At 36.8% G+C, this 12124-nt stretch overlaps 1 protein-coding gene across 1 annotated transcript in view; it reads right to left on the bottom strand.

Moving 5' to 3' along the window:
* LOC106868583 (proteasome activator complex subunit 4) overlaps nt 1-11524 on the bottom strand; it is a 72468-nt gene extending 60944 nt beyond the window's left edge. Inside the window, exons 1-5 of the mRNA XM_014913914.3 lie at nt 11144-11524; nt 6991-7131; nt 5189-5305; nt 3692-3736; nt 1688-1837 (exon numbers count right to left, since the gene is read on the bottom strand). Of these exons, the coding sequence (XP_014769400.1) occupies nt 1688-1837; nt 3692-3736; nt 5189-5305; nt 6991-7131; nt 11144-11346 (656 nt within the window). The 5' untranslated portion in view covers nt 11347-11524. The remainder of the gene's footprint in view (nt 1-1687; nt 1838-3691; nt 3737-5188; nt 5306-6990; nt 7132-11143) is intronic.
* Nucleotides 11525-12124: the final 600 nt, after the last annotated feature.

The following is a 12124-nucleotide window of genomic DNA, read 5'->3' as shown; positions in this document are numbered from 1 at the left end:
ATGAGTAATCCTGAGATGAATTGGTGTCCAGCCCAGGGAGGAATAAATATATATATGCCAGTGAAACTGGCCCTAAGCTCCTTACAGAGTAATGCAGACTAACCAAAAAGGAAAATGGTGAAACACAAAAATTAACAAAAAGAAAACAATACAAATGGAAAAATTTTTTCCGGCCCTTTCTTTTTTGTTTTTTTTGTCTGGCATAATGGAAAACAGAGGGTCCTGAATGAAATAACAAATTCATCTGTTCAATCACAACCCCAGCACATGCACACCCTCTATACTGACCACACTGGGGCCTACACAGGTAAAGGGTGTCCCCATTTTACTTTCAATTTGGTTTGTAAATATTTAGAGAATATTCAGTCTTTATTTAAGTCATTCAAAATATGAGAAACAAAAAAACCTTGAAGAATTACAGTTCCATAATTACTAATTGTAATTTATCTGAGATATTCAGGGCAGTGAATTGGCAGAATTGCTGGAGGGATTAATACAATACCTTGCAGTATTTCTAACAGCTGTTTATACTTTTAAGTTCAAATCCTGCTGAGGTTTAACTCTTCCTGCTGGGTTGATTTAATTTCAAGCATTGTGCCAACATACAACACACTCAAAAATATATTCAATTTTTTTTTTTTTTTGGTTTTTTTGCCATTTAAAATTTTCCCAAACATAATTCTACCAATGTTGGCACTAAAAGAGACAGACATGAAATAGGCTATAATGGTTTCCATCGTTTTCCTGTTTCACCATATCAACATGAATGAACGGCTATATAATAATGGTAGAATTGTATTTATATATCTGGACACCCCTCCAACAATGAAACTAAACAGATTGAAGCAAACACAGTTATGCTTACAGTAATGTTTGGATGACTCAACCATTTATTGTTTTTTATGTCCAGACAGAAGTCAGAGGAGAAAGAACAGTGCCCATCACCTTTTATAGTTCAGGACTTCATAGGTCGTTACAGTTGGGTCATCCTCTTGCCAGAAACCTCATCCAAATGCTTTCAACATAGTGAACTTCCCTAAGAAAACCCGAGAGCCAGATGATGGTGGTATTAAACCATCGAATGCAAGACAATTCATCTGAAAGACTTTCAAGCACTTTCTGTCAACCCAATTTTTTTTAAGGTTTGGGCTGACCTGAGGCTATGGCATAAAAAACTTCCCAAAGTGTTGCAAACCATGGAAACCTTTGATAGCAAAGGAACTTCTTAATCACACTGCCACATCAGAACCCATGTGGGAGGGGGTTAAAAATTCTAAAAAAAAAAAAAGTTACAAAAATATGTGTAATTTTTTTAATGACATAAAATATCCAGAAATCTCTTAATTATTGAAACCATCATCATTAACATCTGTATTTGATGCTGGCATCGGTTGGATGGTTCAACAGGATCCAGGCAAGGTTTCTATGGCATTCTAATGCCCTTTCTAACACCGAGCACTTTACAGAGTGTACTGGGTGTGTTTTTGTGGCACCAGCAACTGTAAGGTCACAAGACAAGATCTCTAGACAGGGCAGGGTTGCAGTATTGAGGGAGATGGCTTTGTGCCAGGTGTAGAGAGGCTGAACTGAGAAAGAAGGATGGGAACAAGCGTCTTGCTGTACAAGAAATATGTGGCTACCCCAGCTAAAGAAAAAAGTGGAAAATCAAAGAAAAGACAAAACATACTTAAATCCTCTATGGTGATTTTCTGGTGAAATCATAGTAGGCAGGAAGTGCTGCATACAGTTTAGGGGTTTGTATACAATGTTGTCGAAGGGGCAGAAAAGGGGTCGCCATAGCTGCATCATTTCTTCAGTAGATTCCAATGGAAAGTAACTGTTCAAATGAGAACAAAACAAAAAGATATTTAAACACAAACATAACGAACAACTGAAAAAAAAGAATACAAAATGCAGTACAACGGTCATCTTGTATTTCTCAGGAGAAATATTTTAAGGCAGTACAACGGTCACTTTATTACTCAGGGTAAATATTTTCAGCAGAGAAAACTTGACACAAGGAATATATTCAGAATACAACATATATAACTTTTGAAGTGATTATTTCTCTCATTTATTTCGCTGATAGACATCTGAGAACAGTAGTTTTTGAACCAACAAAAACCAGGCCATCGCCAAGTGAAAAAAATATGACTGAAATTATTTACCCATTAACAAGACAACAGCTTGTATTCAGATAATTCTTCTTCCTTTACTATATTAAACCAAAAAAACCTTAAGAAGTTTAATCATCATTTTAACATCCAATTTTCCATGCTTATATGAGTCAGATGGAATTTGTTGAGGCAAATTTTCTATGACTCGATGCCCTTTCTGTCACCAACCCTCATCTGTTTCCAAGCAATGTAAGATTTCCCCAATGGCCAGACATACTTTTCACAGAATATTTCACAGGAATGGCAGTGTTTGTATGACAGTATGCACTTTACAAGCATCATATGATGTCAAGACGAAGACTACACACACACACAAAAGCTTCTTTCAGTTTCTGTCAACCAAATCCTTTCCCAAGGTGGATTTTGTAGACAGAACACACTTGCCCAAAGTGCTGAGCCTGAAACCTCATGACTGGAAAGTTAACTTCTTTAGCACTCAGCCATACCTTTTGATTCTATAAAGCATAGCCCATGTCTCACTCGAGTGTCTATCCCCATTAGAAACTCTGCCATAGACCACATCCAAAAGAAGGCCAGGATTCACTCAACATGCTATAACCATGTAGCTACCACACACAGAGTTTTCTCTTTTAACTTTTTCTATCATGACCACAAAAGTGTCTGCTCTTTCAAATATATTGGGTCATCCCATAAATAATGTGTTTTTTCAATTTTTACAGAGTGTCCTGGGTGAATGCATTTTACATGGCACCAGTGAGGTCAACCTCAATATAGTTGAATGGAAATAACGTATTTCAGCACCAACAGTTATTTGAAAAAGAAATATCCTCACAAAATAAATCAGGCTTTTATCTTCTCCATTTTGCTTATTAATCCTTGTTGTACATTCTGACACAAATCCAACAAAAGTCAAATTTATCGTTCGTTCTCCAAGAGATCAATGAAAGAAAATAGTCACTCATACACTCACACATATATATAAGTAGTCCACAGCAGAAGTGTTAAGGCTGCTTCCTTGCTGAAGAGGATTGGCCTACAAGAATCCTGTGCTGGTACCATGTGAAAAGCACTCATGTTGGTGTCACATAAGAGCACATGTCCAGTGCCACGTAAAAGCACCAGGCACACTTTGTGTGTTTGGCATTAAGAAGGGCATCCAGCTGTAGAAACCCTGCCAAATCAGACTGGGGCCTAGTGGAGCTCCCCAGCTTCTGTCAACTGTCCAACCCATGTCAGCATGAGCAACGGATGTTAAATGATGATGAGGCTGATGCTATACACTGGAGGTGGGGAGGGCAATGGTGAATGTTTGTTTATCTGTGTTCTGACATCACATGATAGTTGTAGATGAGTGTCAATGTCATACAAGCAGTGTCTTTGGATAAACACACCAGTCCTCTTCCACAAACCTTGCCCAGGCCTGTGTGCAACCAGGAGCAAATACAGGCTGCATCCTGGCAGACTGAAGAGTTAAATACTAACTCAAACGAGAACTGCATGAAGAGTCGAAAGAAAATATAGAGGAGGAGGAGGAGGAGGAGAATCATACTCACGTGCGACAGTTGTGAATTGTATCTTTGACTGTTGAAACAATGGTACTGCAATAAAATAACAAGGAAGCCATTAGACAAAAAGAAATAAAACAAAAGGAGAAAAAAAATTAAAATTTACACAAAAAGCAAAACGAATTAATTCCTTTTTTTGTTTTTTTCCATGAATACAGAAAGCTGCAGGCATAGCTGGGTGGTTAAGAAGTTTGCTGCCCAATGGCATGATTCCATGTTCAATCCCACTGGATGGCGCTTTGGGCAAGTATCTTCTACAATAACCTTGTGAGTGGAATAAATAGATGATGATGATGATGGTGTGTGTGTGTTTATGTCTCTTTGTTTTGACCTTGCATGGTGGCTGTAAAATGAGAGTCACCATCGTACAAGTGGAATCCTTTGAGTTCCACTTTCTATGAAAACATGTCCAGCAACAGGGAAGAATTAGGTGAGAGTAGGTGACAGGGCAGCATCCAGCCATAGAAAATTGGCTGCAATAAATTCTATCCGACCCATGCAAGCATGGAAAAGTAGACATGATGATGATGATGACCTCTGATAAAATTTTCTACCGAGATGACCGAGGCCACAGAACAAAGATTAAAAAATTGCATGTAGAGAAATTGTCCGTGACTAAACTTCTCCAAGCTTATTCCGTCTGATCATGCCACATCTAAATTTACTTCAACAAAGCCCACCCCATCATCATTTTAATGTCTATTTTCCCATGCTTGCATGGGTTGGGCAGAACTTACTGAAGCAGATTTTCTTTCCTGTCAGCAACCTTTATCTATTTCCAAGCTAGATAATATTTCCCCACGGCCAGACATTGTTTTACAGAACATTTGAAATGAATGATACTCAATTACAGCCATCACATGATGTCAAGACAAGGGGACACACACACAACAGGCTTCTTTCAGTTTCTGTCTACCAAATCCACTCACAAGGCTTTGATTGACTGGGGCTATAAGAGAAGACACTTGCCCAAGGTGCTACACAAGTGGACAGAAACTGAAGTCATGTGGTTAGGAAGCAAACTTTCCAACTACAAAACCACGCCTAGGCTATCTATTCCTAAAATTGAACAGGTTTTCATCCTTTTATATTGCAAAAAACACAGGACGGCTACCATCAAAACATCAATTATACAATAAAGTGTGACTCAGACCAACACTTTGGATATGGCAATATAATTCCATGATGTTTAACCTGGGGCAACTTGTAAAAATGTGAAGGCATACAGCCTAGTTGTTATGTTGTCGTGCTTACTATCACAAGATTGTGATTTCAATTCCAGGACAGGGCGGTGAACTGTGTTCATAATCAAAACACTTCATCTCACATTGCTCTCCAATCACTTTGACACCTGACAGGTGTTACACTGGATTTCTTTAAGAGTTTTTTCATAAACTGCACAACCTAACTGATAGGTTCAAAGAATTTACAACAACTGTTTAATGAAATAAAATTACTGGGAATAAACTTTCACTACAAACTTACTCAGAGAAAAAGTGTAGTCCTATATTTTCATAAGGGCTGTCAAATATAGTCAGACAGAAATCGTAGAGAGGTTTCCATGGTAAGGTCAGATCTTCAGGAGACAACAAACTTTGTTTCCTGAAATGAAAAGGAGAGAAAAATTTATATTAGGTAGACTAAAATGATATTAGGTACATATAGGGTATACAAAAATAATCATAAAACGTACAGCAATTGAGAAATAATAAAGAAAGAATTCAGGGGTTATTATTAGGTCATTGAAATTAAGTTTTGAGTAATATGGTGAAGGATGAGAAAGAAATATTTACAATTAGTGGTAACATTAGAGTAATCCATTTGATTAAATGTTACCTAATTGCAGTGTTTTGGTTCTTAATGCTTAATATTAATTAGAGGAATGATTTTGGTGGAACACCTAATAAAAGTGGTAACCAGCAATGTTTCAAATGATGGACCCTTTATAAGAAAGAGGTGTTTAGTATGGTTTCTATAGCCAAATGCTCTTCCCAACCCCAACCACTTTACACCATGTACTGGCTGTTTCTTTTTCTATTTTTTTCTCAGGCCACCAGCACTAGTGGGGTTATTTTGTAGTTTGCTAGACCATGGACTGGGGTGGGAGGAGCAACTTTATGCGAGGAGTTGAAGAGTGAGTGTATCAGGGAAGGGGCAAGAGCAAGACAGGTCTTTTGCTGCAGAGGGTCTACACATTATCCAGATTTTAGAAGAGAGGGCAAGAGGATTGGGAGGAACAGCAATGATGAAGCAGTAGACAAGAGAAGGGAAAGTGAGGGATGATGATGGGTAAGGAGTGGGAGTAGAAGAGAGAGGCAGGTGTAATGCATGCGGAGGATGGGGAGGGATAGAGTGTTGACGAGGTGGAGGAGGAGGAGGAGGAGGAAATCAATGAAAGTGTTTGTGTGGAGAGAAAAGTATTAATAGATGAGGGATGGATAAGTTATGGGTAGTAAGAAAAAATAAGCAGTATGAAGGAAGGGCCATAGTTAGGTAAGTGATGAGAAAGAAGGAAACTGGACAAAGGGCCCAGTTGTACACACAGCTCAACTGAAACTCAGCTTTTGTTGAGGTGAATGAGTCTTGCTGAGACCTTCATATTGCCAGTCTTCTTGGTCCTTTGTCACCATTCCTGTGAGGTTCAAGACCCTGAAGTCAGCCTGCATTTAGTTTTCTAATATATTTCACCACCATACTGTGGTCCACTTGTGTTTTTGTTGTAACAGATGGACTGACCCACAAAATAGTAAGCTAAGAGTAGGTTGATGCGATCGGGCCAACACAGGCACAAACCAAGTATTCAGGGCTACTCTAGAATCTTGTGTCTGTTGGAGTTGAAAAGCAAAATGTCTAGTTTCTGCATGACAAAGTCAATCTAGCATCGTCATGAGAAAACCTGGCTACATCTGGACAGCGAAGAACCAACTGCAGTTAAAGGCAAATGCATGGACACCTAGACACTGTACTTGTGAAGAAGTTATATCCATTGCACAGTTGTGGTGGTCACTTCAACATTAATCATGTGGTTGGCGTGAGGAGAGAAATGAAGACGTATAAAATATTAGCTGTTGGTTTTGAGGTAGTGAGCCATTGGAAACCCATTTGAAGGACACCTGAATCTGATTTTAATTAAACATCTGATTTTAATTAAACATCAGCTGAAAAATACAAATGTATAAATTAGAAAAAAAATTAACAATATACAACAGTTCAATCTATGCCAGCATGAAACATGGACATCAAATGGTGATGACGAAGATGAAGATGATAAATTTCTGGGCACTTACTTTAGGAGTTTGTTGATAGCTTGCGCAAATTTGTTTGAAATGGCAAATTCATTGTGTGGGATTAGAAGCAACTCATATAACAGCTTAATCAAATGGATATGGTCTTCTTTGGAGAATTTGAGGCCATAAAGACGTACATATCTGCAAATTAAAAATAAAATGGTTATGTTTAATGAAATGAATGAGAAAAATGTACATGTAGACATTAACCCATGACAAATATTGATAATTGTTTAAAATTTATGAAAGGTAACAAAGTACAGCTTGGTCACTTATTTGAAAACAAAGTTTTCAGTTGACTGCACAGGATTCCCTCAACTGTCAAAAGTAGAAATTAACAAGAAAACAGAGAAGAATTTACAACATGGTACCATTTAATTGGTATTCCAATTAAAGGACACACGGAAAACATTGTATATTTAGAAGTTCTACAAAATTAATCTGTGATTGATTTCAGGATTTGTTTTAATAACGTCATCTGATAGAATTTTTCTGAAAATATCTTTTTTATCAGAATAAATACATATATTTCCTCTAACATTCTTTAAACTTCCAAGCAACGTTGACTGCTTAGGCTAGTATATATATATATATATATATATATATATATATATATATATATATATATATATAATCTATCTTTCAAACTGGTCATTCTGTTGCTGCACATTACGTATGGATGATGAGAGAATGGCAAAGAAGTACCAGGAGATCCAAATGGAAGAAAACTGTGCAAACAGAAGACTCAAGAAGGCCTGGGTAGAAGTGATGGAAGCCGTGCGAAAGGGCGACTATAAAAATTATGATTTAGATGATTATTATCCACTGTCACTGTTTTCCTTTTTCGTGACAATAGAGTACAACAATAGGAGGGAAAATTGGTTACTATTTCCACCAGGTACAGCAACAAGTTATTTATAAAACACTGAAACAAATATTGTCATGCAGTATATTTATATGTATATTGAAGACACCTATGATGACTTTGCAGTTTACATTAAATACTGTAGTTATGTAAGCCCAAAGCTTGAGAAATTTGAATTAAGAAGCCATGAAGTTTGTGTATGCACTAAGAAAATTTCTGGTGTCACGAGGAAATGGCTCTAATTGGAAATTGATAATGGGAGCTGGTTAACAAGACAGAATCTTATAGTGCACTACAACGACCAAAATAAAGATAACTGAATTGTGATACATTTAGCTTTTATTTCATTATCTTTTTTTTTAACCTGCATGTACGTTAATGTCTGTCTGTCTGCTATCTGAAATGATGTACTTTTGTTCGTGTGTCTTGCGAAGAAAAAAAAAAAAAAAAAAACTCGTAAATATTTGTGTGTATTTATAGGTGTGTGTGTGTGTGTGAAATGACGCATCAGCAGGCAGAGTTCTACGAGGTCTTTAGAAGACAACTGCAAACAATGACGGTTCGAAAGTTAACTTGCAATTTATCATTTGACATTACCTCATCACACATCAATCACACAAACACATTAAACCACAAAAAACACTTTTAAAAGACTTCCAAACGGTTGTATGTACAATCAATCAGCTGAATTTCAAAGTTTGCATTACTCATACTAAGTGATGGAAGAGGGGGAGAGTGAAGTTATGTAATGTTCATAGTTTTCTCAATCAAAGGTATCTACAAAGAAAAGAAAGAGAGACAAGAAGGCAATGCTGCTGATATTGAGGAACAGAGCTTTGCATATACTTCTTGCCATGTTGCGACCTTACTTCGGGGGTACATCGTTCGACATAATTTACTCTGAAACTTCAAACATATTGTAATACGCAGTCACACACACAAAAAAGAAAACTAATACACAATTCATGAGTTTATAAAGGACACACACACACACACAGAGGTCTCGGTGTCAATATGTTTTTTTCTTTAACGTATTGAGATATTGAGACTCGGGTCAAGCCCTAGAATTCTTTATTGTAAATGATCTGACCACGTTCCAAATAAACAGGTCCCTCGTATATAACGTAACAGTTCCACTTCGTCAAACTAGCGAGCTTCAGTTTGTGGCCAGCAGCTTGTTTGTCGCAGGTGCATAATCTTGGTGCAATTAAGAATAACTTCTGGTGGTTATGTTCTTTCTGAAGGGAAGATACGATTATAGGGTGATTTGCCTGCAGTTTCTAGCAGGCCCAGCAACCTCAAAGAGTCTACATTGATCAGGTAGATTTAGAAATTGTTCAACACACACACACACATATATATATATATATATATATATATATATATATATATATATATATATATATATATATATATATTCAGTTCCCATACGAGAATGAACAAAAACACGAACATAAGCAACAGCAACAATAATTCATTCTTAATTGCCCTCTAAAATATTTCCTACCAACGACGAAGATTTCCCACGGTGGGTGAAATATATCGAACAAGTCTGATGAGCGGGTCAATAGCACGTGAAACTGGTTGTTTGTTCTGCAGAGAGAGAGAGCCTCACAATTTATTTACTATAGACATAACTAATACACACAAACACACATATGTATTTTATGCATATAGAATTCGTGGATAAGCCGCGCACCAGGCGAAACTTCGAAGTTACACTCACTGGAATTATAGTAACTATGAAACTCTACACATGTATTGAGTCTTTTATTCAACCAATGATCCCTGTTGCTTTCCCTTTCTTTTTCGTATTTAAATAAAAAAATATTCATTTTTAATCGACAAACAGAGGTGCGTGTACAAGATATCGAAGACCAAGTAAATTTAGTTGTTTAACCCAAGCTCAGTTCTGACCGAGTAGACCCATTCTATTATTTTCATCCGTTTTTCATTCTTTCTAATGATAGACAACAATATAGAAGACCAACATGAGGGAAGACAGGTAGATGTACTATTTCTAGGAGGTCGAACAGCCCTTTAACGGTTCCCTGACAACCAAGATGTATCAGTAAAGAAATACTTCACAACCAATCTCGTTATTCATTTTTATTTTCTTTGCCCCTCAGAAATTCTGTTCTAAACAAAGGTTTGTAGAATGAAAGAGACAGAAAAATGAAGGGAAACCACAAAGAAAGGTGTTGATTGGTAAACAGCTAGAATTACTTGGTGCCAATAACGGTACAGCATAAGAAGCATTCTAGGTATGATGCATTACATAAGCCAATAAAGTGCTTTATGGTTTCCAAAACGGAAGTATTTCGTGCAATAGGTTACACACACACACACGCGGTTATATATAATATATTAATGTATGTAACAAAAAACAAGTTTATATAGAAATATATGCAACCAAGTTCCACATAGATCGACAATGTAAACCATAAATTTGGGGTGCAACCGAACCCAAGTTCAAAATCTTTCTGCCATACGTGTGTGTGTGTGTGTTTGTGTAAGTGCAATTAAACATTAAAGTGGAAGATCACTCAATACTTTAGAGTAGAGTGGATATAAATTTTCACATGCAAGAGGACCACAGTGACTTCGCAGTTTTGGCTTAGCAGCTGTCATCGTGTGTGTGTGTGTGTGTGTGTGTGTGCGTGTTAAACTTTGGTAAAAGATTCGATGCGATGGAGTTGAATAGTTACTAAGTTATTTTACCAATAATGGGACGGGGGGGGCTGTTAAACGACAATATATGTTTAAAATAAGACGAATGCAAGCATATGTACACATACAAACAATAAATGGGTGTATAGTTAGATAGAAAACCGAATTGTAGTTTAGCACATATATGTGTGTGTGCGTGTGTGTATGTGTGTTACAGTAACATTTTATATGTTGGACATAGAGTTACCCAAGAACTATATATATGTGTGTGTGTGTGTGTGTTTGGGTTTGTGTTATGCATCTGTTCTGAATAAGTATAAAATCATGTCTCCATGTATATATATATAATACAAATAATAAATGAGTATATGCATATATACGTACATGTATGTGCATACCTACATCTACCTGTATATATAGATGCATATCTGGGTACAGGACGTTGCAAACAAAACGTAGACAAAAAAATAATAATAACCAGAGTACAGAAAACACACAGGCCACTACATATATATATATATATATATATATTTATATATATATATACATACGTGTATGCCTGTACGTGAGTGCGTGGAGAAAGTGAAGATATATAAAAAAGAATAAGGGGACAATTACCTTAGTAACTGTTCGACCCAGTGTATTGCTCCGGTTTTGATGTCCCTCCGCTCAACCGTTCGGGCCAAGTTAGTTTTGATCTGTGCCAGAACTCTGTCAGATTCCGCTTCCAGTTCGTCATAATATGGCAAATTGTGGTTGTGGATGATTTCTCTGAGATTCGGATTGAAGCCTTGGCTATCAGCGTCGTAGAGTCGCTCCATTGACACACAGGGAAAATATTACAATAATAGAAAATAAGAGAAAAGGCCTAAGACCGACACCAAACAGAATATAAAGGTGATAAGCACGAAAAATGTTTAGGAAATGTTGGATGTTCTGAACGAGATGACAATCGTTAGGGAAATTATTTAAAACATATAGACATAGAAAGAAGGTCTATAATATATATATATACATATATATATATTTAAATATACATAGATATATATCGATATATATATGTAAGACAGACGGATGTAGAAGCAGAGTCAGAAAGCTGGAAATCTTTGCCCCAAATGTCGTGGAAACATATAGAGCGATGCATGAAATTCTTCAACAGAAATCCCCCCAGAAAAGACAAATTACGTAAGAAGTCTGTGAACGAGTTTAAGAACTGTTGTTTGTTTGTTTGTTTGTTTTTTTTTCGAAAAAAAAAACAAACAATGTGAAAAACAGAAATTAAGAAACGGTTGCCATCATCGTCACAACTCAAATCCCTTTTTATGTGACACTGCGCACGCACATTGCAGGGGAGATAACTCTGTTTGGACGGCTTTCGCTTTTTATTTCTCGTTCTTCCTTTTCAGCGGAACAATTAAATTGGTTGTTTGTTATCTCGGTCTCCAGTTCCTGATATATAATTACACACACACATATCTACAGGCTCTGTGATCAGTCGATAAGATAAATACCAAGCAGAAGCCGGTGGATCAGTTTAATCGATTGTTCCCGCCCCGCTTCCAAAAAGGTGTGACCTGTTTGACTAAGTTTGGAATCATT

This window comes from Octopus bimaculoides, chromosome 11 (genome assembly GCF_046866305.1).
Source record: "Octopus bimaculoides isolate indiv1 chromosome 11, ASM4686630v1, whole genome shotgun sequence".
Classification (NCBI taxonomy): domain Eukaryota; kingdom Metazoa; phylum Mollusca; class Cephalopoda; order Octopoda; family Octopodidae; genus Octopus; species Octopus bimaculoides.
The sequence above is the reverse complement of the archived record's forward strand: the minus strand, read 5'-3'. Positions and strand labels throughout refer to the sequence as shown.